At 40.7% G+C, this 26219-nt stretch overlaps 1 protein-coding gene and 2 long non-coding RNA genes across 6 annotated transcripts in view; 1 reads left to right on the top strand and 2 right to left on the bottom strand.

Moving 5' to 3' along the window:
• LOC308582836 overlaps positions 1–19498 on the top strand; it is a 51089-nt gene extending 31591 nt beyond the window's left edge. Inside the window, exons 3-4 of the long non-coding RNA XR_014005906.1 lie at positions 6629–6764; positions 17158–19498. This is a non-coding gene — a long non-coding RNA (uncharacterized lncRNA). The remainder of the gene's footprint in view (positions 1–6628; positions 6765–17157) is intronic.
• The window catches only part of ADGRG6 (adhesion G protein-coupled receptor G6), a 114098-nt gene continuing 99872 nt past the window's right edge, over positions 11994–26219 (bottom strand). For 3 of the 4 annotated variants that reach the window (XM_081186285.1, XM_081186284.1, XM_081186286.1), the window contains 3 exons: positions 24616–24717; positions 21850–22002; positions 11994–14627 (listed from right to left, as the gene is read on the bottom strand). In XM_081186285.1, the coding sequence (XP_081042411.1) occupies positions 14449–14627; positions 21850–22002; positions 24616–24717 (434 nt within the window). In that variant the 3' untranslated portion in view covers positions 11994–14448. Of the gene's footprint in view, positions 14628–19504; positions 19552–21849; positions 22003–24615; positions 24718–26219 lie in introns of all 4 variants that reach the window. The other variant, XM_081186287.1, reaches the window with a different exon arrangement.
• LOC308582844 lies at positions 14864–17160 on the bottom strand. Its single transcript, XR_014005915.1, has 2 exons — positions 16526–17160; positions 14864–15503 (listed from the first exon to the last, which is right to left on the bottom strand). It is a non-coding gene; the product is annotated as an uncharacterized lncRNA (long non-coding RNA).

The following is a 26219-nucleotide window of genomic DNA, read 5'->3' as shown; positions in this document are numbered from 1 at the left end:
AAAAGAATCTTTTTTTCTAATTGCTTTTCTCTTCTGCTGACATATGGATTTAAAATATATAAAAAATAATAATAATTGGAAGGCATAATTAGGAAGGATTAGGTCAGAATGATACTAGCCCGACAGTGAAAGCTCTGATCAAATGGTGCCCACATGTAAATGTTCCCAGACAATTGATAATCATGCCAATAAGCTGTTTGGCACGGAGGAGGGAGGGAACAGCTAATCACAGGGGGCACTTTCCATGAACCCTTTCAGAAGCTTTACTCCCCTTGGACTATTTCATAGGGCCAATGTTGAACAGAGAAAAAAACCTTCATCCATTTGGAGTGAGGGAATTGCAATCTTGTGTGCCAAGATTCCAGTTTGTGGCTCATTGCAAAAATTCTTTCAGAGCCCACACCGACAACTTTGGTTTGCACCAGCCTTCCCCCATCCTGATGCTGTCCAGATGTTTTGGACTACAATTCCCATCAGCCTTGGTCAGCATGACCATGGTCAGAGCTTTGTAATCCAAAACATCAGAAGGGCACAAGGATGGGGAATCCTGGATTGTACAACCTATGCGTGAACCAGCTTTAAATTTGGCTCAGTTCAGAAAGCGGTTGTAATGAATGGTTAGCATCTGTCATCAGACCAAGTCCCTTCTCAATGAGGGACCGAAATAAAGGCAGCACAGCCACTGCCTACTTACTTGGGTGAAACCTGCTTGTTAGATGAATAACACTCGCATGCCACATATCTGCCTAGCCGTCAAATAAATATATAACGAACTGATTTCCCCGCCTGTCCTTGCGTGAATTTTTCTGTACAAGCCAAGAGAGATATGATGGAAAATCCAAGGGGTCTGAATCAGTACCACCACCTTGCCAGTAAATGGCATGCCATTTATTTGTGTTGGCAGACTCGTTAAGGAGGATACCATCTGGGAGCGATTTATTTTCCCGAAGCAAAAGTGACTGGAGGAAAACATAAGATATGAAAAAAGCCAGATAATCCTGTTGAAAGAGAAGGGAGGAAGAAAAATATTTTGTAAAAATAACTTTCCTTGGAAGAATCCAAAATGAGGTTTCCAGCGCAGTGTGGATTTATGCAGACCTGCCCTTGAAATGTTAGAAAATTACAGACCATTCATTAAGTAAGACAGGAAGGATTCACAAACTTGAATGAGGACACCAGGCAGGCACTTAAAAGTTGGCTTTCCCTCCTCACTGGATTTTAATAAATGATCAATGAAGAAAAAGGGAGGGGGGAATTTTTCAGTTCCACAGCTCACACAGCCCAGTAATGTGTTGGCATGCCTCTTAATATTTCCAAGGGACTGTTGGAATGTGACTGAAAACGGAGGTCAGAACCGCATAAATAGCACCTGAATCCATTCCACTGTGTTGCTATAGTGCTTTATCCAGATTAGTTTCAGGCCATGTGAAGGACATTTCTTTGAGAAGGGTGATTTCTTCTCTAAATTAATACTTACTTTTGGAAGGTTAATTGAAGTCCTTTTTACTGATATGATTAATGGCTTCACAAAAAAACTAGGAGAAAGCTTTTAACTTCCTAAGATTGAATTTGTGAGTCAAGTTGGAATCTCTCTATTTCTGAAACATCTCTTGCCTTTCAATCCAGAATGCTACGTATGTTCCACTGTCACTCCTACATGGAGAATAGTGCCCATTCATTTCAGTGGAAGGAACCCATCTGCACATGTGATGGAAATGGGCACGTGGTTTGATTAATTGCCTTGAAATGAAAGGGATTCTATTGCAGCAGGCATTAAAACTGTTGCACCTACAGCAGATTACTTGAATAAGATACTGATATTTAAGTGGTAAGTTCTGGTGGTAAGAATTAGCTGAAATGATAAATAATATACTTAGAAATTTCCTTTCTGCTGAAAAATCACAATATCAGAGTTAGAATTGGGTTCCTAGTATCATACATAGAAAGAGAACTTAGCATCCTTCAATGAAATAAATGAGGAAACCATTAAACATATCAGCAAAATTAAAACCACAAAATAGAGTTTAAAGAATTGTTTAAACTAAAACTATTCATTTAAAAGACCATTCATCTTGCCACGAAATCTACCTTTTTATTTCATATTGCCTTGCTGCCTTAATTACTAGCAGTGTACCAGAAACCATGGAACAACCACATTATTTAAGGTGGGGAAACACAAATTTTAAATTATACCTCCGACAAGCCAAAAACATTATTTTTTCATTCTGAAATGAAGGGAGCTCTTTTACCACAGCTGAGCACACAAATCAGCAGGAACATAGTATTGCAGAAGAGGCCTAGTTTCCTTCAGTACAGATATGCACACTATCTTTTGAGTGCCTCTTTCTGTGGCTGGAAGCATCTTTGGGAATTCTAGTTCTGTGAAAATGGGGCTGTATATTTGTTGGGTGGATACTACACACACACACACACACACACACACACACACACACACACACCATGATGGGTGCCAACAAGCCCATCCATTCTGGCTATTAATGGGCCTGGACTGAGACCTGTAGACTCAGCCCATCCCCGGGGTCATGTTATCCATGAGGCACTGTGAGGAAGTGCAGTTTATGGCCAGCTGCAGAATTGCTGAATGGTGAGGCAGCAGCATCAAGGGATGCCTTCAAATGATGGAAAGATGTGCTGGTATAGCAGGAAGAGGCTCCATGGAAAAGCGAGTGAAATGGTTAAAGCCAGCTGAGACAACTATGCAAGTAGACAAGAACATGGCGCTTTTCTACCTCTAAAACAGGAATATGGAAGATGTGGCTCTCCAGATGTTGCTAGACTACCTCTCCCATCAACCCTCCCAGCATCACCTTTGGCCATGCTGACTGGGGCTGATGAGAATAGAGCCCAACAGCACTGGGTCATATGTTCTCCCCCGTCCCCAGTTCTGAAATAAGCCACTCTCTCACACACCTGCAGTTATTAAGAATGTCCATTTACTTTCAGATTTGAAAGTTTAATCTTATTGCACAATACGTTTATAGGATCTACTACTTTAATAGTACTAAACATCAATCAAATTTGCTAATCCTTTGCATAATAAGGCAATGTTATGTTCTTCTTTACTTCTCAGCTTTTATATATGTACTCAGGGTACAAGTAACTTGCATGAAGATTTTGAGCATGCCATATAGCTGTGTCTCTTAATTTCTTTGCTGTCTGGTGGAAATTCTATTTTTAACATTGCTAATATATTTTCTTGGAACTTGGAGCTCATCTGTGCTCCCAGATAAGGATAGGAGGGCGTGCGGGATGGGGAGAAGGCAATTTCTGTTTTATGAGTACTTTTGCGAATTGGTATTTGCTCCTCCAGTCACTGGAAATGCTCACTTTGATTCAGTGCTATACAGGAATTGTACATTTCAGTAATTGGCCAGCTGGGACTCAACTTCATTCAGCCAAGATTCTAGAACTAGTGCACAAAAAAGAATGGTTGGTGAATTTTAAAGTGTATTCATTTCCAATTATCTAAAAAGCCACATGCTCATAAGGTAACATGAGGTACAGCGTCTCTGAGACCACAGTATGGCAGTCTGAATACGTACTTGATGAAATACCCCTTAACATCATGAAATCTCTGCCTATAGAAAGCTAGTTGGCAGGGGCAAGGGAACTGGATTTGTTGTTTCCCAGACATTCTAGCTTACTATATCCAAGGAATTTACTATTGTATATACAGTTCTGGGGGGATTGCCATTTGGTGTTTCTGGATTATAGCATAATAACAAACAAAAACAATACCCCACCACACACAGAGTTTAAAAGGCCATAGACTGTTAGCCAAAGGCCTGGGAGAAGATGAACATTTTTGCCTGGTGGCTATAGGTGTATAATGAAGGCACCAGCTGAACCTCCCTGGGGAGAACATTCCACAAATGCAGAGCCACTGCAGTTCTTGTGTTGCCACCCTCCAGACCTCTGACAGGGGAGGCACAGGAAGAAGTGCCTCTTCCTGCCCTGTTGAGCAAACAAAGTCCAGAGTGTGGCCTGTCACATGGGTTGAGCTAGTGACATGTTGGGACAGCCCTGTGGCTGTCATGGCAGCCATGATGTCCTGAGCCTTGGCATGGATGTTGAAGTCCTCCAGAACCAGCAGTCTGAGAGTCCTCAACACCACCTCTGAAACCAGCTCTGTCAGCCCAGACAGGGAGACTGCTGGGCAGCAAGGCAGGAAATAAACTAGCAAAATCCCTAACCTGCCTGATTGCCCAACACCAGGAACACACACTCTAGATTCCCCCTCAACTGGGCAGAGAGCCTGGAGAGAGAGATGGAATCTCTATAGACCACAGCAACTCCCCTCCCTCATCCTCAAGTCTGCTCTGATTCTGCACTGAGTAGCCAGGTGGGCACAGCTGGGTGAAACCAACTCTACCGTGCTCACCCACCCAGATCTCAGTGATGCAGAACAGATCAGCCTCCTGATCCATAATCAAATATTGGATGAGGAAGGTCTCACTCAGAGTGGACCTGGTATTCAGCAACAGCAGCCGCAGACCCAAACTGCAAAAACCAAGCTCTCTTTTAAAAAGTTAGCCAGGGCCTGATCTTGTCTCTGCAGAAAAGACAGCAGATCTGTGACCCACATTTTTTGTAGAATCATGACAAATGCAGTTGCAATTAAATGGAAATTAGATTTACACAACACCAACAGCCATAACCATCAAAATACCTTCATCTTCAAACAATAGACTGTATTATAGTTTAGTGCAGTAGCTAGGAGAATGAGCTGGAAATTCCTTGTTCACACCTCATTTCAGCCTTGAGTGCACTTTTTATAATTAAAATGTTTCCTGTGCCTTTCACCTAAATTGATCAGAGCAGTAGGCACACAAGGAGGAACTGAGTAGTGCAATTCAGAGGCAGCCCCGAAAGAACTCTGCTCTGGCTACTTCCTAAAAGCTAATTGAAAGGCCTTAAGCAAAGATTTTCCCTCCACATGCAAGATGGGGATTAAGGGGCATATTCATCTAAGTAGTTGTGTGAGTAGGAGTACAAGGACTTCACTCCATGCCCCACCTTCAGATCTGCTCTGGAGGGTTGGGCGAGCTCCCAGTACAGTTGACAGGGAGATGATTGTACTGTTGGGCAAGCAGAAATGCTTGTGCTGATGGACCAATCTCCTTGGTCCTAGGATGAATACTACCCTGTAATATTGAGGCTTGCTTGAAGGTTTGCTGTATGTCCAATGCATTCAACACTTGCCAGGTGCTTTATTATTGCACTGTTAGCCTCACCTGTTTCAGAGGAGATCTAAAACAGAAACCAATGTCCAAATATTATCACTTCCTTCAGAACAACAACTTCTACCCATTCCTGATTTTCCCAGTAGATTTTAAAAGGTGGGTTGAAACCACTACTTTTTACACCCGGCCCTCCGTCCACATGGTCCTTGAGGAAAAAAATTATAGCTAAGGATCAACACCAGTCTTGTGCTTAGCATCATAATCCAACTCCCTGCAATGTAGGAATCTTTTGCCCAACCTGGGGCTCAAACCCACAGTCCTGAGATTAAGAGTCTTATGCCGAGTCTCATACCAACTGAGCTATCAATTTGCCTTATTATTTCCATGTATGGGATGTAGTTCTAACACAGCAAAATACTACCAGAAGCTAAAGTGCAGCAGGGGTGTGTGTGTGTGTTCCCATCTGTAAATGTGAATCAACCTCCGTTTGGGGTGGCTGTTTTGAGTCTGGGCTGTCTTGATTACTTTGAATTTGCCTCTATTACTATGGTCTTTTCCTAATAGGCTGCCTTGTGGGAGTCAGGAACTTGCCAAAATTACTTCATGCTTATCAATGACTGCGAATGCTTTTCTGAACAGTCAGTTTACCTGCAGACCTGAGGCAATCTTCAGCAAATGCATATATTTTGTGAGAAACAGCCAGCTTTTGTATTGAATTTGGAGAGGAGTGGAGAATTTAACTGGAGGTCAGCTAAACTGATGTGACCTCTTAGACAGGTGTGTGTGTGTGTGTGTGTGTGTGTGTGTGTGTGTGTGTGTAGAATAGGTAGGTTTGCCTCTACTGTGCTCTTCTAATCTTTATAATTAAAGCAAATATTACAAAGGCATCATGGAAGTCCCTATTGCTTTCTCAGTTGGTGGAAAATAATGCTGGTGTTGCTCCACCTGGAACTTCTTTCTGCTTGCAGAAGTGAGGCAAGCTAGATAGAAGTTTGGTTCAAGCCGCTTCAGAGCCACTCCCATGATTACCAGCAATTACCTGGGTGGACAAGGTGGAGGTGAGGTCCAGGCTATGCAGACTGGATTAGCTCTGCCAGTGTGTCTGCACAGCCCCGACTCAGCACCACTCTGCAATCTCTGCCTAGGTAAGCTGCAGCAATACTGGTGTCAGGAAGGTGGCTCTGTGCCACTAGTGCATGTGACAGAACTGAATGCTACTGGAGTTCTCTTTCACACATTAAAGACAAAAATCCTTGGTCTGAGAGAGGGCATATTTCCAGTGGCAGCCAGGACTGTAACTATGCTTGCTGAATGCAAGCTGGCTTTACTAGATTTACAAAAACAAAACCCTGAAAGAAAAAGCATAACCAAAGACTCTGAACAAATTACCTCATGCCTTTTTTTCTTTTTTCTTTTTACTTCAGGGAAAATCCCTTTCCAACTCCAGATGTGAATGAAGAAGAAGAAAAGAGTCTGCCAAGCCTTCCCACATGTTAGTTCAGGCTATCCAGTTGCGGCCTACAGCTTCAGAGGAAAGAGGGCAAGCCTAACATCTTTGAGGTAAATGCTTTGCATTATATGCTCAGGTATGTCTTATATGTGTAAAGGAAGGCATTGTCGCTTCGAAAATTGGAGCTCACTTTCAGACTGGATGCAATGCTCAAGTTTTATTATTATCCCTTCATTCAAAATGGCCGGTTTCCAAGAGAGTTGTCTACATGGAAAGCACCTGCCACATTCTCATTCCTGTCTCTTTTGCCAATGTTCTTTCTCTCACAAGCATACTGATGTGCTCCTTGAATTCTGGCAGGCAGGTTTCCTTTTAAGCTGGCAGATTGAGAAACTGCCATGTTTTGATGGTGTATTCTGAGCAAAGATGTATCTATGTGCTGTGGGATGATGTCAGCCCCAGCAGCCTCTCTATCAAACACAGTGGAGACAGTGTAATCTGAGTGCAACGGCTCTGTGGTGACACAGACAACTGTCTGAATGTAGAATAGATGAAGCCTTGGCTTTTGTTTGTGCCCATGAAGATGTGGTCCAGATGTTGGGTCTCCTATAGTTTGATAGAGCTTAACTAAAAATCTGATCGTGAGAGTAATGATTAATTCAGCCTTTAAAGAATCAGCCAAACAAGAAAATACATCTCTGTGGTTTTTTAAATATTTGGCACCAGGCATAGACTTTCATTTTCAATGCAAATTTTAAATGGAGGATAAAGCTGTCAGTGGCTATTAATCATGATGTTTATAAGAAGATAAGAGGCAACACGCCTCTGCATACCAGTTTTTGGGTTACAACATTTGCACTCTTGTCCTGTGGGCTTTTCTGGTACACCTGGCGGGCCATTAGATAGTCCTTAGGAACAGCTGTGCTGGATCAGACCAATGTTCTAAAAATGAGCAGGAACTGCTATCAGGTTTTGTTTTGTTATGTTTTGAAAGCATTTAGTGAAGTTCGTCTTTCAGGATTTTTAAGAATGCTGTGAATATTTTCTTTTGCTTAGACTTCATTCGCACCTACTGATAAAGCCAAACCTTAGAGAATAGTGTAATGTCATATCCTTCATTGTGTCACCTCTGATTTTATTGGATGGGTGTGTGTGTATTTTTGTTATTATTTTATGGAAATACGTGTCTTTATACTTTAGGGAAATCAGCCTTGAGGACTTCTTTCTCTTTCACATTCCCCCAAAGTGTTCTTATGTTGTAAATTGTCCCATGATCTTTGGATGAAGGGTGGTCTACAAATCTGATTGATAATAAATAAATAAATAAATAAATAAAGGTGTAGATCCCGCATGTAATTCAAGAAGGAAGCCGCAGCAGGAGTCATAAAAAATGCTGCCTAAGGTGGTAAGATAGTTAGGGAAGCAAAAGCACAGCTCAGACTAGAAAAGGGAGCAAGACTCTTCACTCTCTGAAGGGTTAGGTGCTACAAACATGTTGTTAAGATTTATATAGCACTTTGGGGCCGAAAGAGAATAGCATAGAAAGATGGGATGAATGAACGACGAATCAATCAAAACAGTATAAAATAGAAAAATCAACACCCACCTCCAGTCACACTGAATTACACATTTGTGATATGCACTTAAAGATCTTAACACGCACACAGCTCCTTAGCAATTCCACTCGGGAGCCAGATTAACTCGCATCTCCCCCTCCTTTTGCTCACCTTTGAGCCTGCCCTTTCACAACCAGCCAGCCATGGAGAATGCCCTCAACTCCATCACATCAAATGACATCTTAACACAAAGTTGGTCAAATTTTCAAATTGGAAGTAAAAATTCAGTATCAATACTTGCATTTTCAACATGAGAATTTTGGGCACATTTATGTAATATCCCAGAATTGCTTTCTTAGCTGGTCTAAATTTCAGCAGCCACATCTCTCAGCAACGCTAAGAGGTGTTTATACCCTTTTCTTCTATGTTTCCATCAAGTTCCTAATAAACTCAGTTTCTAGTTTCTTGCCCAGGAGGGAATAATTCCAGTCCAGCTTTTTACCTCTTTGGATTCTCCCAGATTGCCACATTTTAGTTTTTAACTTGGGCTTTGGCATGTGGTGGAGACTAGGAAGATAATGAAGTGGCTGTTGTAGAAGGAATGAAGACACTATGATCATCTCAATGGTGTATGTTCTATATGGCATGAAATGAGTGAGCATGGTGAGTTATCGCGATGTTGAAAACCAGGTATTGCCTAGCCCTTACACACATTGTGATTCGCAATATATTGCCAGCTCAAATATGAAACAATTATCACAATGTGAACTTCAAACCAGTTTTGGATGACATATTGCTATATCACCCAGCCCTAATAGCTGTGCACAGTGCTGCTGATTGGTTGGTCCCCGTGATGTCACCAATAAATCTCCCTCTCCATCCCTTCAGCAGTTTTGCATTCTAAATAGAGTTCCTTCTAACTAAGGTGATGGATATGTGCACTCATGCAGCACTTTTAAAAATAACAAAGCCTTCATTAGGGGGTGGAGAGAGATGCGATCCAACAGCTGAGCATGTATTCAGTTGCTGGTATACTTATCTGTCACGTCAGCTGCGAAGCTGGGCTTACCCCTTGAGTAAAACCCCTACGGAGTTTCCATTTTTATCTTAACACCTGTAATTTAAAGTGTTCTGCTGGTACCCTCAAATATCCAAACTCACACAAGTAGCTACAAATCCCCAAATATGCATAGAGTTAAAATTTGCTGTATGTTGTGGTGGACATTTATTTAATAACCGAATTTACAGTTTGTATGTGAATCTTCCTAACAATGTAACTTACAGTTACATAAAGAAAATAAACAAATCTTGACGAATGTTTTGATGCTTTACAAACAGTGCCATGCTGCCCTCTGATGGATAGTTCCAGGCAAGACAGCCAACTGGGCTTCAATAGAATTCCTTCACTCTACCCTGAAAGGAATATGTTGGGACCTACTGCAGTGCACACAGCCAATGGTTAAAAATTGTTAATCACACTGTGAATAGTCACACAGCCAATGGTTAAAAATTGTTAATCACACTGTGAATAGTCACACAGCCAATGGTTAAAAATTGTTAATCACACTGTGATTCTGAACCAGGAGTAGGAAGGAATAAATTTCTAAATACCAATAACATTTCCTGAGTAGGCAACACCCTACCCCCAAATTTTAGTTCTATTTGGGAAGAAATAAACACTTAAGACTTTTTGAAGAAAGTAGAAAACATAATTTATTAGACAAGTCGTGGCTGAAGTGGAGGTGTATCCATATTATTGTTTCATAAGAACCAAGAGCAATGTAAGAATTGCCTTGATGCATCAAAGTCCCACCTATTCCAGCACCTGGAGAGGAATTCAACATGGTGCTAGGCAGACTGCTCTGGGAGCATTTCTGCTTGCCCGATGGAATTGTCTGTCTTCTCCTTCCCCAGTTTGCTGCTCCAGGACTTCTTCTGGCACTCCCCCAAGCCAATTTGGATGCGTTGCCCCCCCCCCATTGCGCTACCATAAGTCCTTGAATGGGCTTCCAGTGGTTGGGCTCACCTGGGCTCCAATAGTGGCCACCCAGGGGCACCTGAAAGGCTCACAATAGGAGTTAAGGTTATGACCATTCCCTGGTTGCTCTTCAGACTCTGGCATGAACCAGAATGGTGATTTCTGCATTCCCACACTGCACTAGCAATTCCATGCCCACCAATATTTTTGTTTGAGTCCGTATGTACTAATTGGACTTGAACATGGATGGGAATATGCCTGTGGATATCGGAAATAATTCAGCATGTGTGCATAACATTGTACTGGGGTGTCCACTTGAATATGTTGTCCATTTGCACAATGGATTCCCACTTGAACACTTATCCCAATGTGCATCCCCATTCTAGCCAACTAGGTATAGAGTAGAGCAAGTGATCATTGTCCTACTTGTCTTCCTTACCACTGAGGGCATGCCCTTCTTTTCTTCTTCATCCATTTCAGTTCCTTTCAAAGGGAGGGATCACCAAAAGGTCAAAATTCCCCAAGTGTGCCTCTGCCACTTTGTTTCAACACTAGTCTCAAACCCTGTAGCTCCAAGGCTGTTCTTAGAGTTTCAGATGACTTGGGAATCCTATACTGACCTATAAGACACTCTTGCCCAAATCCAATTATCATTGCCTTTTTGCTTCATCATTTCATCACTTCCTATATCCGTGTACCTGTCTCACATCTCACTTTTGCCCATTGCGCAATACATGAATTCCTTCTTGGATCTGACATCCATTCATCACTCTCTGTTCTTATCTTTTTTGCAGTGAGCTAGAATGCAATAATCAACATATTCCTATAGAAGTTGATTTTTTTTTTGTATCTTCATTTTTTGAACTTATTAAGATACGATGTGGAACTTGTTCAATTTGGTTGTGTACTTTTTGATGCGTTTTGTTTGCAACTTATGACTCTTTTTGTTATATTTGTAATTAATTATTTTCCCGCAAGTTGTAAGCCGCCTTGAGCATGGCTTTAACTATGGAAAGGCGGCATACAAATAAAATGATTGGATGTACGAGTCTGGGGAGAAAAATGAAATTCATTTACCCAAACATGTCTCACTCGTAGTGGGGCAATCTGTGTCCTGCTTCTATCTAACGTACAGATGGTATGAGCCCATTCTGAAAGGTATATACTCCAATGAAACATAGTTCAGTATCAGTATTACTTTCGTTACTAAGATCTACCACTGCAGTGATGTCAGAATCCCACAGCTTGCAGGGGAAAATCTGTAGTTCCATCTTCAAATCTCAATGCTAAATATGAAACTGTGCATGCTCAGAGTACAGTGGTACCTCGCAAGACGAATGCCTCACAAGACGAAAAACGCGCAAGACGAAAGAGTTTTCCGTTTTTGGAGTCGTTCCGCAAGACGAATTTCCCTATGGGCTTGCTTCGCAAGACGAAACGTCTTGCGAGTTCGTTTCCTTTTTCTTAAAGCCGCTAAGCCGTTAATAGCCGCTAAGCCGCTAACAGCCGTGCTTCACAAGATGAAAAAACCGCAAGACGAAGAGACTCGCGGAACGGATTAATTTCGTCTTGCGAGGCACCACTGTATTTCTTTTTTCAAAAATCAGGGTTGGAAAATGTAACAAATGCTTGTGTTTCATAGGTCTTATGTCATTATGCAATGTGCTTTTCTCCATCTCACTGTTACACGAATGCTAATAAAGAAATAAACGTCCATTACTCAAGATTAATAGGTAAAATAGGTTATTCCCCAGAGTTTTATGGAACAATTTATCTGCTCAGTTGCAAAGAAACAAAGCCACTCACAGCTTTAAAAATTTTTAATTATTTGGAGTACTAACAAATGGAATGCTTTAAAAAGTATTTCTGCTTTTGGCCAGACTTTAAATCCACCTCACTAGTGCTTAATGACTAGTATTTGAAGTTACACCACTGCTTCCCTCAAACTGCTAGCAATATCATACACAATATACTTTTCATGTAGAAAATATAATACATATATATGCATATTTGAGATGATTTTTTTCCTCCCTCTCTTGTGGAAAGATGCATTTAACAGTTGCATATAATCACAGACAAAGCCAGTATGCAGCTAACACTATGCTGACATATTTTAAAACCTCAAAAATAAATAATTATATACAAGAGAGGTGGTGCTTTGTCAACAAGATAAACAAAGATTTACAATGGAAAAAAACAGTATTTGAAAATGTATAAGTGAAATAAGACAGTTTAAGATTACTACATGGTAGTAAAAGCAAAGGATATGCTTAATTTAGTGAAAATATAGGCAAACCATACATTAATCTGTTGGTCAGACAATACCTAGGACTCAGGAAAATTCTACTTTTTCATCTTATTGAACTAGGGTATTTTATTAATTTTAATTCATAAGCATTGCTATTCTCTTATTTTTCCCTTTAAAAATAATTATCTAAAAGAAATCTCACACTAAAGCTACTTTCTGGAAGCCATTAAGAAAGGGAGATAATCATAGACAAATCTGGCCAATGCTCAGATACAAATTGTTCTTCTCTATGGAGAAGCCATTCAACCCTATTAGATTATTGTCATCAGGAATTATTTCGTTCACATTTTGAGGTGAAACACTTGTCTTAGCTGTTTAATTCTAAATAGGACCTAAGCAGTTTCCAATTCAAGTGACTTCCGTGTAACAAAATTCTAATTCTTAAATATATGTGATGCAGTAGAAAAGTGTTGTAATTAACCATACAATATTTGAAATGATATTAAGGGTAAGCACTCAAATTGCTGTTGTACTCCATACCTAGGAATAATAGCAGCATATAATATGAGGGGAAATCTATGATTGGCCACTTGGAGGAACTGCAATCCTATACAAACTTACCTGAAGTGAGTCAAACTGTACTGGTGCTGAACAGTGATAACATTGGGGTTTGGGGGGTTTTCCTCTAATTTTTGTTGCATTTGGCTAGATCCTTTACTTAACCCCAAATTTTATCGAAATGATAAATGTAATGTATATATTTACAGTGAATATTACTAGATAATTTCCAAGAATTAAGCATACTGATTCCAGTGGATCTAAGCATGATTGTTACAGCCATGAGTTGTAATTCAAAGCACTTTATAAAAACATGGGGAAGTAAAAATGTGAATGGTAGTGTTGATCAGGAAGATGGTTTGAGTGCTTTGGTGGAAGGAAATAATGAAATAGAAAACGTGAATGAGATCACCTCAACTGTGTTGGTGGATTGATACACCTTAGTGCACACAAAGTATGCTCATGTGCAATCCATCTTTTACATTCCATGTGAATATGAGTAAAATGTGTAAATGTGAACAGATTAACAACCGTATGTTCCAATACTCTGCTGTGCACAGAGAGTTGCCCTATCTCTACAGCTCTATTACTTCAGTAGGCCATGGGATAGCGCTGAGGTTCTCTTAATGTTGGAATCATTTGGGAAAGTGTCCATTCATTTTCCAACCAGGAGTTCTCATGTATATAAGGAGCTCGTAGATTAAGGCAAACTATGTGAAAATGTTACATTTTCATCCACTGTAGTAACAATAAAAATTTACATTTAGTGTTCTGCATGGTATGCAAACCTTCTCATTTGATAATAGATTAGGAAAGGTCCAAATTCCTTTTGGTCCAGGACTATGCAAACTTTCAAGTTAGCAAAATTCTTCATTAAGCACCTCTAAAGGCAAAGAAACACTTCCCCACTTTTGCCATTCACAAAGCTATAAATATGGCCCAGACTTTGCAAGCAAGATTCAGGGTATCTTATCTGAATAGTTTGGCCTTGTGCCTTTAGGCACAAGCATTCATTAATTCACCAATAATAGGCTTTCTCGTAGGGAAAAGATCTCTAGAACACGATGCACTGAACACCCGAGAAGGAATTAAAAATATATATCTATATTCCGTTTAAATAAAGGCAAATTTAAAAAGTCACGAATTTGGGGGTTTTAGGGTGCTCTTAATTTTTGCAAAGATACAGATGGAGTAACATATAACTAATACGCCACTGGGGAAAGACAGAAGTTTGACAAATGTCCTGCTGCAGAAGTGTCAGCGTGACTATTGTGTAAGTGAAGACATTATTCAGATGATGTATTTCCTAAACGAGGACAACTGTTTTTTCCGCTGAAGTTGGTAGACAAACAATAACTGATTAAAGACTTTGGTATTTTTTCCTCGTTCTGTAATCAAGTCCTTATTCATTCTTAAGCTTCATGCTTTTTGTTGAATTTTGTTGTTCCAGAAATTCAGAACTTTGTGCTGTGGCTCAAGGAGTCTGACATGATGATGTTTTTGTAGAAGTTGTCTGAGTGAGTACTGTAGTATCCCTTCACTTTGTCAATAACCTGATGAACCGGGATGATTGATGTCTGCTCTGTGTCCACTTGGACATATTTTGGTGAATGCTTGTCAAGAAAAACATTGTCTAACAAAAAGGAAGAGAATCCATTAGTCAGTAATGTTATTTTCTAACTGCATAGTTATCCACCCACAGGCAATCCCTTAGTATGAACAGTCATAGATACATTAAATTTCTATTCTTTTATTTCCTAAGAAATGTTCTGAATAATATGCCTTTGTGTAATTTATATTGTAGTATGAATTCACTTCTGTTGTTCATTTTCCACAGCTGGAAGACTAGCTTGAATTTTCAGTTGAACCTAGTTCTTTATTATTTCTGTGCTGATTTATACATGATCTCAGCTTTAATATGAGTGTTGCACTAAATATCCTCCAGTGAACATTTATGGTACAAAAATGAGGGTAAGGGGAGAATTCAGCGACCAATACGCTTTTCCTTCTTTTTCACACCTGCTAACTAGCATTTGCTTCTGGGTGCTTCCACACTCGACATTTAGTGTGGAATTACCATGCTTCAATCAGTCACTTTTTACACAGCATCTACACAAAGCAGCCATCCAGTCACTATCATCCTGCGATTCTTTTGTCTTTTCTCAGACCTCAGAAAACCTCAACATTTTTCAAAATAACTGCAAAGTAGCTCCATCTCCATAGGAGCAGATGCACTTGGTGCTACTCTTTTTTCCGGTGTAGGGTTTTGACATGCACGACAATGTATCAGATACTGTAGATGAATCTATCTGTAGATGAACCTATCACAATTCAACCCATATTTACTATAACCTTTGCAGTGTGTGGCATTTTATTACTCTGTTTGCTATAACACGATCATGCATGGTGGTGACTGGAAGGTTTTGTTGTTGTTTTGAGTATTTTAACACTCATGAAGTAATGTTTTCAAAATTATACCCAAGAAAACATTTTAGCAATACAGTGGTGCCTCGCAAGACGAAATTAATTTGTTCCGCAAGTCTCTTCGTCTTGCGGGTTTTTCGTCTTGCGATGCACGGTTTCCCATAGGAATGCATTGAAAATCAATTAATGCGTTCCTATGGAAACCGCCTTCAGACCAGGTCCAGGGACAGTCTGTCCCCGGACCTCTTCTGAAGGCTGGGGGGGGGGGGACAAGGGCTTTTCTTCCCACCCCAAGCATTTTAAAAAACCACGGGACAGCGGAGGACTTCTCCGCTGTCCGGGCGATCTTAAAATGCTGGCGGGCGGCATTTTAAAATCGCCCCGGGACAGCGGAGGACTTCTCCGCTGTCCGGGGCGATTTAAAAGCCCCTGGGAAGGCAGGCAGGGGGGACAAAGACTTTTGCCCCCCGCCAGCCTTCAGAAGAGGTCCTGGACCTCTTCTGAAGGCGGGCGGGAGGCGAAAGTCTTTGCTCCCCCCCCCGCCTGCCTTCAAAAGCCCTCCGGGACAGGCAGGGAGGGGGGAGCAAAGACTTTCGCCCCCCGCCAGCCTTCAGAAGAGGTCCAGGACCTTCAAAAGCCCTCCGGGACAGGCAGGCAGGGGGGAGCAAAGACTTTCGCCCCTCGCCCGCCTTCAGAAGGTGTTCCCGCCCCCCCGCCTGGCTTCGGAGCAGCGTTCCGAAGCGGGGCGGCGGGGGCAGGTGTTCCCGCCCCACCGCCCGGCTTCGGAGCAGCGTTCCGAAGCGGGGCGGCGGGGGAGGTGTTCCCGCCCCCCACCGCCCCGCTTCGGAGCAGCGTTCCGAAGCGGGGCGGCGGGGGCAGGTGTTCCCGCCCCACCGCCCGGCTTCGGAGGAGGTCCGAGGACAGTGGGGAAGACGTGCTGCGCTTCCCCGCTGTCCCGGATATTTCCCTATGGGCTGTCGTCTTGCAAAGCAAGCCCATAGGGAAATTCGTCTCGCGAAGCGCCTCCAAAACGGAAAACCCTTTCGTCTAGCGGGTTTTCTGTCTTGCGAGGCGTTCGTCTTGCGAGGTACCACTGTAATTTAAAACTAGATTAGCTAAAAAGGTACCTACTGCAAAGGCTGTGGTGAATGTGTACTGAACTTCAAATGGCATCTGAGGTAATCTGCACCTCCTGTTTCTCCACCCACAGCAGCCATGTCATGCTCACTGGTGTGGACGGAACAGTGGGATGTTCACATACAAGAAGTGCAACATTCCTGGGACTGTGGCAATTCCAAGTGTAGCTTACTACAGAAGTGATTGGGTAGTGCCAGGAGTGACTCAAATGGACACAGCTACCCTCTTCAGCCCAATTCCCCCCCCCTCCTTCTTGCTCCTGGAATTGTGATCCCAGCCAGCTGGGGCTCATGTTGTTAATGCAGTAATGCCACATAATTAGATTTGGCAACACAAAGACAGTTCAGAAAGATGAAAATGCTATTTATTACCTAACTTCTCTAGATTGTACTCTTATGGATGGGGAATAGGTAGACATTCAGACTTTGCTGGGCTCCAACTCCCATGAGCTCTGGTCACCATGGCTAATCAGGGATCAGTGGTGCTGTAGTCCAGCATCTGCAGGTGGGTCACAGGTTCCCCAGTCTGGTATAAGGGCCTCATTGTTAATTTAAATTGGAACGGAGGGATAATCCTTGTTTTTTGTTCCTTTGTGAATGCAGACTCCGCATCTCCACTGAAATGAATTCCAGACTCTTCAGCTGTTCTGTGGACATGTACTGCTTGCAGGTTTACAGGTGAGGATGAGACTACATGCTAAAGTAGATTTGTATCTGCCACTGAAAATTGTAGCCCAGTGTGAAAGGTCACTGCTGCAATTTGCAGCATCGTATATCTTGTGTTGTTACATTGTGACGATGTGTGTTATTGTAATCTATTGTAATTGATGATGTGTGTAGTAATTGTGCATTACTAGGTGTCGGTAAAAAGCACACATCATGACTCAGACACCAACGTCTAAAAAAGAGGTGCCTATGTCATAACATCATGACTAGGGATTCTTACGGAATTTTATACTTGCAGATTCTGACAGGAATCAAACTGATCCTGCACCATCCAGAATAAAGAGTGGATCAGAACTTAGTTTTTCACTGGCCTCTGTGCTTCCTGAATGTTCTGACACAGTCGTCAATTAAAAAATGCATCAAAATGCTTTTAACATGTTTGAGGGAATTTAAATGCACATTTTTACATCTATTTCATTTAAATTGAAGATTAAAGCAACAGAATAAAATTATGGGTGAAAAGATGCAGAACTGATTCAGACCAGGAACAGACTGATTTATCCATCCTAAGTCATGACAATCATGATATTGTGTGTTATTGAGAGGAAGGGAGAATATTGGATGCCATTTTAGGCAGCACAGTGACTCCCTTTCTATGGCTTTAGAGGCAAACTGCTTTGAGGATTTAATACAACCAGTATATAAATGCTGCAAATAAACTAAATAAACATTTTAAATAAATAAATAAATGGTTGTTAATCTTGTTATTCCATCATAATCAGTATCATCCTGAGTTTGTACTGAATAAATCACTTCCAACCACTGAAGCTTGTACATACTCTAGAACAATATTTTTATGATTCAGACATTAACAGCAGGCTAAAAATTATGCTGGTAAAGCTTTGCTGGGCTGAATTTGACCATTAGGTGGAGCTCAAGTAATGAGCAATCATTTCCATAGTTTGGAGCATATTATACTGTATTTATGAACAATTAGCAAATGAGACCAAACTGTAATTACTTTATATGACCTAGCATAAGGCTTTTGAAACAGTTGCTATTTTTTTTTTACTATTAACAGCTCTTGAAACAATTTCTTCATGAAAAATGTTATCAGACCGTATATTGACAAGAAAACACTTTCAGTTATGCTTGCTATGACAAGCAATACTGTAGATGAGGCAAACCAGTCACTAGATATAAAACAAAAGGTAAAAGCAGTTCTCAAAAGAATGTATGATGATCCCGAATTATAATGAAGGGAGTAAGACAGGAAATATTTTGATCTGAAAGTGAAGAAAAATAGGTTGCAAAGATTTTTTTTTAATCTCATAGAAAGAAGAACAAGCATGCCACAGCATATCAGAGTGAATTTTTTTATAAAAGCAGGCAAGTATGTTCAGTGATGCATAGCAGACAAACCTTTCCCCTCTGCAAACATTCAAATAGTGCTAGGTCTCCTAGCTTATGATTTGATCTGAGTTTCTCTCTATTGCTTTTGAAAAGGCTTGAGGGTGACATTTCATTTCACATTATTTGTGTCTGTTATATACCATACTTGTATGTTTAACTATGTGAGCATAAAGACACTCTATTTGTACCTAGAGCATCTCTTAATATTTAACTGCTGAACTGTACCACATGATCCATATGGAACTTTTAAAATCATTTTATTATTATGTATCCTAATCAATACCTGTTGAACCTACTTAAACACAACAATTTAACCAAGTAAATTATAAACAAAAATTGGTTCAGTTAACTGAAAACTTGGATAGAAAAAAACTCAGTACTAGATAATACAATAGAGTAATTTCTTTTTCAATTACATGTTTGTGTTTAATAGTACCTTTTTCTCTTGGCTTCCATAAGCTACTAAAATATGTATTTTGAGTTTTTAAAAACCTGTAGCAGAACTTTCTGAGAAAAGAATCTGTATAGTGTGACGTACCATCTATGGTACAAATATAAAAGTCATCAGCTGTGTTGTTGCTTAAAGAAAATATCTGGAATATAAAACAGTATTGCACCTGATTTCAGCCACCTGGTAAGTATATTTACATTTACAAGCAGATTTACATTTGATAGCTAACCAGTATGTGAAGCGTTCTTGTGTCGTGAATCACTGGCAATCAGAATTAATGACAGAAGAAGGTGCATAATTTAAAGTGAAGCAGTATGTATGATTAGCAAGTCTTTTGTGCCATGAGTTGGAACTTCATGCAAGTGTCCTCACACCAGCTTTTGAAAATCATGCATTCAGCCAAAGTGATGCACACTGTACCTTGAATATTCCACCTCTGATGGAGAAATGTTCTTAGAAGACATTATCTATACCATAAACATATGAGTTTCGGAGTCAATTCCAGGGAACAATAACCAATATAAAAAACTGCTGTGGAAATATACATCTACTATAACATTCATCAGAAATCAAAGATGAGCTTAAAGCGCTAAACTGGACTGCTGCACAAAGAGGCAATAACTAGGTTCAGATGGGATGAATAAATATAAGAACAAACAGCAAATTACAAAAGCAGCACATAAAATGAAACATAATACATTAAGCGTTAATGGGACCCCTGACTGTTAAGTCCAGTCGCGGATGACTCTGGGGTTGCGGCACTCATCTCGCTTTATTGGCCGAGGTAGCCGGCGTACAGCTTCCGGGTCATGTGGCCAGCATGACTAAGCCGCTTCTGGCGAACCAGAGCAGCACACGGAAACACCGTTTACCTTCCCGCCGGAGCGGTACCTATTTATCTACTTGCACTTTGACATGCTTTCAAACTGCTAGGTTGGCAGGAGCAGGGACCGAGCAACTGGAGCTCACCCCGTCGTGGGGAATTGAACCACCAACCTTCTGATCGGCAAGCCCTAGGCTCTGTGGTTTAGACCACAGCGCCACTGCGTTGCCCACAGAAAGTGTGACTAACTTGTGTAGCTCCAACTCCCATCAGTCACAGTCAACATGTTTAATGGTCAGGAATGATGGGAGTTGGGAGTCCAGCAACATCAGGAAGGCCAAAGGTTAGACACTCTGGCCTACTGCCTAGTCAAAGAAAAATCTAACACATGATTTAGTATATTGTGCCTAGGAGCTTTGGATTCATGATAATCCATAGATAAGACAGATATGGTGATTCTTAAATGATAAACATGGTTTTAAACAAACCACCACTACAATGATTGTGGCTTTTGCACTCTGGCAGAGAAAGCTCTAATGAGCTCTGTAACAAAATAACATCTCATATATTAAACACAAAGTGATAAGCAAGAAAGTAAAAGGAGCAATTAGTAATGCTCCACTGAAGAAACCATTGACACCACATCTTGTTTTGTTTTAGTTAAGCCTCAGTTCTTGGAAAACTTAAAGGTAAATAACATAATTAGTACCAAAAAGGCCTGGGTGGTCTCATCTTTGCACACTTCAATTGAGCTAGACTGCATCAGAGGTACTTTAGTTACAAAGGAAGAGACAGCAGTGTGAAGAACACCGGCTAAAATTTAATGGAAGGCAAGAGGATACTCATAGGTTTCCCACATCACTTTCAGAAATCAATTCCTCTTCAGCGGGATGTCACTCCCAGCCCTGGCACTTAATTTTCTGCTTTAGGCAGAATTTAGCTGCAAAAAAACTATATTGCAATATGCTATCTTACAAATAATACCTAGAATATTTAACATAGTTGTATCCAAGTACCCTGTAAATACTATCTAGCATTCTACTTCTATGCGGCTTACTATTCATGCTATTACACTTGCCAGGAAAGTGCTTGTTACGGGAGTCAGAGCTGATGCATATACAAATGCCAGACTGCCTTTATGCCATTACCCCGATGCGAAAATAGGTGGAAAGACCTTTGTGTGGAAAGCCTTGACATACTGGCACATTGTGATTTTTTAAACCAACTTTTTGTATGGGGAGCATGAAATCAAATTGTTCCAGGAGAAAGGGCCTTTTCTGCAGTGGCTCCCTGCTTGTGGCTCCCAGGGAGGCTCACCTGGTGCCTTTGTTACACATCTTTAGGCAGCAGGCACAAAAACATTCCCCTTTTGGCTAATTAAAAAAATCTATGGCCCATTAAACTGTAGGAGGGGTAATTTCTTTTGTCTGTTACCGTGTTGTGTTTTTTATGTTGTAAACTGGCCTGCGATCCTTGGATGAAGGAAGACATAGAAATTTAATAAAGAATAATAAAAAATGATAAATAAAAAGAGGACTTTGCAGAGGCCCGTGCAGCATCTGTGGCCTCAGAGTTCTTGAAAGATATGGTCCATGGACTGCTTATACAGATAGTTCTCGGAAAGATTTAGGTGGATGGCTGCAATTTCTGACACATGTGAGTAAATGAACAATGTGGGCTGGCAAAGGCTACCGCTGGGGTGGGAACTGTCCCAATTTGAGGCAATTTTTTCTTTCCTTTGCAGCCCCAGCCGACATCCTACATTGTTCAAGAGGGCTCCTACCCCCCCCCCCGAGCCTTTTCAGGGGCTACAGAGGAAAGAGGAGGTAATGGGATAAGCTATCTTATTGAAGGCCCCATGCCAAATTAAATCAAATGATCATAGGATCTCAGAATGAATTGCTGCAGTTTAAAGACTTACATTTCCTTTTACATGACTCACCAGAATGGCTGCTCCTTTGAAGGTACGTATTGGATGTAGATTTTGATTTAGAAGTCAGGTAAGTTGAGTTAGAACCAATGGAACTGGAAGATAAGGACTTCCCCAGATTGTCGGAGCTCTTCTTAATTATATTAGTTGCTGTTTTACTCCAGTCTGAAATGAAATGAGGAAACGTAAGCTGTCTGTAACAGTACTTCAACTTAAAATAATTCAGGCCCTACAGATAAAGAAAGCACCAGTCACTTTCACTTCTTCCTTGTGTGCTTATTTTTAGCATGCAAAGTAGGAACTCATGCATCTCCCATGGGATGACATGTAGAACTTCCACCTGTGTAGGGATATGCCCAAGACCTAGCCTTGCACATTACACTGGACGCATGAGTGGCCTCTACTTACCCTATCATCACTTGTATAATGCCACTAATACAACATACCATAATACAACACCCTGCAAAACTTACATACTGTTGCACATCACCCCAACCTCAGAGTGGTGCAAGACTCAAGGGGTTCCAAGCACTTGACCAGGGTTTGTGCTTCCTTTTGGGAATAAGGCACAGCACAGACTGTGGTGTCTTTATGATATTTGTATCATATATGTGTATATATGTGTAAATAACATGTATACAACCTCAGTCTACGATGGAGGGCTTCACAGCATCCCAAGAGGGTTTTATTTCTCCCATAGATGCAGCCTTGGATTTCAGCAGACATCCAACATTGTGCCCTGTCTGCTGTTTTACTGCTCCGGTCACATTACTCCTACCTCTAACCTCTCTAAACTCTGGCTTTATCTGTTGAGGGAGAAAGGCCTCACCTATTTGCCGTCTCACACTGAGCCCCTTTTGATCCTTTGTTGTCTTAATGACTCATAAACCAGGCTATCATCTCAACACAGAATCTTGACCTAGCTTAATTAGCTTTCACACTCGCTGATTCCAGGGGACTAGAAGTGTCTAGCACACAGCTTTGTACACATGGGTCTGACACCAAGAAACTAACACTAACTGGGTCCAGAAATTTAGGATGCCTGACTTCCAGAAACTCATAACATTACTAATATAATACACTGGCAAAGTTTACTCTACTACAGGATAATGAAATCAGAGCTTTATGAAAAATAATGGAGGGAAAGGGAGCAATGCCAAAAGATCAAAGGAAGCAAAGAATAGTTACGGAACACCCTGTCCAGGCTATCTCCCCTGGCACCATCACTATGGTCTTTTTCAGCATCAGGTCAAGGCCTTGTTATTTACCCAGGCCTTTAAAAAAATTGTGCTTTAATCTGAGACTCTCAAACTTATGATTCATGGTTTATTGTATACCTGCCAGAGAAACCAATTTAAATGCTGCTTTTTACTGTTTTATATTGCATTTTTAATATAGTACTTTATTCTTTTAATTTTTGTGAGTGTGTGTTATTGGGCAGCTAAGTAAGTGAACAAGCAAAGAAATAAATGTGGCAAAGCCTCAAAAAGGTGCTGAAAGATCAATCTTGGTGAACAGTAATAATCTTAATGGGAGAAAAATGTCCAACAAGTTTTAGCTGATAGGAAATCCTTAAATGGGAAAAGGCTGCTCTTCTCAGTACAACATCTTTCTGCCTCTTCTATTCTTATTTTTATGAAAAATAAGCCAACGGCCAACACAAGGTCTCGTAGTGAACTTAATAGTTGGGTGGATTTTACTGTTTATGATGAATATTTGTAGACTTCAACCAGATATGTGCATTCGCTTTATAAGGACACTTTGTAGCCAAATTACATTTTCAACTCTTACTACACAAGGCCATACTAAAGGATATGGGGGATTTTTGTAAAAAAACCCAAAGAACTATTCCAAGATCCTTTATGTGTATCTGATTCATAAGCCACACTCTGTTTTGCCAGCATTCAAACATGTAAAAGAAGCTATTTAACTACACAAAAGCAAGTCCGAGAAAAATCTCCATCTGCCCCAAGATTCAATCAGGATAGAAAGCATGAATGTTTCTCGTTTTGGGCACAGTGGGCAGGCTCAGAGTATTTAAACATTTCCAGTCTTGGGAACATAGCCACTGACTTCCCTGAATTGTATGAGGACACAAACAGCATATTCTAAGCCATGTGGTCAGTTTTTTGGAAGTCCAGGCCATATAGAAAAAGTGGCACAGATTCATGCAGAGCCTCCTGGTACTACTATTACAGTGGATCATTTTACAGTGGATCATTTATTTTAAAGATTACAATAAAAAACACCAAAAATCGGGGGAGGGGTGTGTGGAATCAGACTATACGTTGTTTTAAACTGTTTTCAGCGTTGTGTTTTATGGTTGTAACCTGCCCTGGGATGTTATGATGAAAGGCTGGTAATAAACAAACAACCCGCCACATACAGTGATACCTCGGGTTACAGATGCTTCAGGTTACAGACGCTTCAGGTTACAGACTCTGCTAACCCAGAAATAGTACCTCGGGTTAAGAACTTTGCTTCAGGATGAGAACAGAAATGGCACAGCTGCGGCAGCGGGAGGCCCCATTAGCTAAAGTGGTACCTCAGGTTAAGAACAGTTTCAGGTTAAGAACGGACCTCCAGAACGAATTAAGTTCTTAACCCGAGGTACCACTGTATACTGGTTAATTAGTCAATTGCCTCCACTCATGCTTCTAAGGTCCCGGGGTGTGGAGTGAGGGAAACACAATGCCTTGCTAGAGTTGAGTATATCTGTGTCTGGTCATTGCCAGCACGGGAGACCTCATGAAAAACCATTGTAAGCAGCTTATTTACCTGAGTTGTCTGCAAGCCTGAATCTACCGCAACAGAGATGCCGTCTCCACTGTTTCTGGACATTTTCTTTCATGGCACAATGGAATATAAATATAAATAACCCTGAAATCAGAGTGAAAAGAATGAAATAATTTAATGCTCATAACAATTGTCAGATAGAGAAAGCAATTTACAGAGAATGATTTTCTGTTGTTGTTTTGTTTTTTTGCTGTTGTAGGACACTACAAATAATTTCCCAATGCTTTACTGTATTTCTAAGAAATATGGCAGCATGAAGCCTCTAGTTCTTATATATGGATGTTTGCTTCCTTCAGGTTCTTCCAACACATGGGCTGGGGTTTCACAGTGAGCAGATTGGCTAATTAGGTCAAATGATGGGTACATTTCACAGCAGCACATAATTAAAAAATTAGCATCTTATTTTGTTCAGGATAACTTTATTCAGGATACCAACAGAGATAATGTCCTTTCTTATCTGAATTTCAAGTTTTAAACACTTGCATATTCTTTCTGTTATTTGTATATTATTGCTCGAGATAGTGGAAAATTTCAATAAATTATTGATTTTAAAAAATCTGCCATGTACTGCTGCAAAGGTATAGGTGGGCAAGAACAAAGGTCCAATGTAGAGTGCTTGCATACACAAGTCCTCATTTGGAGAAGCAGCAGAACTTGGAGACGTTGCAGACATCTTTGACGCCACTACAAATCTGAATTGAGAGCAACGGATCCAGTGGCTCTCACAGGGACTACAGCTTTTAACCTATTGCATGAAGTGACTTTTTAAAGCTCTGGATGCTCACTTGGCTCACAAATGCCACCAGAGGAGAGATAATCTGTATACTCTTATGAAAAGCCTCTGCAAGAGACACATTTTGTAAAGAAATCCCTTCACCCTTATTAATTGCCAGGCTGTATACCACAGAGTCCTCTGGCTGGGAAGAAGTGGTATCTTGAGCTTCACAGATTAGGTAGAAGCTGCTTGGCTGTAAATTATCAGTGGAGCCTGTTTCTGTATCTTCTGCCATGGCAAATACCAGGCGTGGCTTAACTAGCTTTGTTTTGCTCAAAAGGAAAACTGCAATTTAGTGGCAAAAAGGCTCCTAATTTCTCTACGGGGCAGTGGAAGTGAAATTATCAGAATATATGTTTTTTAAAGGGGAGATTAATATAATTTGATTTATCTTTGCATGCTAGCACTGAAAACAGAATATGGGAAGAAAAAAATTGCATAATAAAAATAGGAAATGAAAACGGATCGTATTGCTTACTTAATTTGAGGATGCCATGCCCCAACCTCACAAAACCGTAGAGTAAGATTTGTACAGTATTCAGATTGTTATGCAAGCATATTAATGAGTGTTTTCTAACAGGTATCTTACCTGTGCATTTATGAGAGAAACAGCCAAGATAACTCTGCTGAGCTAGTACCTAGTTAGGTTTGGACAAACTAGCAAGTACATTAGTACAATGTTAAAAACATACTGTGGTGTGCTAGCCTACTAGATATGCATAGCAGCATAATTGTTTAAGAGTTGCATACCTATGATATAGTGGCATTTTTTAACAATATCACAGTATAAATGTCACTACTAAAAAATTAT

This window comes from Podarcis bocagei (assembly GCF_964188305.1).
Source record: "Podarcis bocagei genome assembly, chromosome: 3".
In the NCBI taxonomy this organism is placed as follows: domain Eukaryota; kingdom Metazoa; phylum Chordata; class Lepidosauria; order Squamata; family Lacertidae; genus Podarcis; species Podarcis bocagei.
This window is presented reverse-complemented; position numbering and strand designations above follow the sequence as displayed.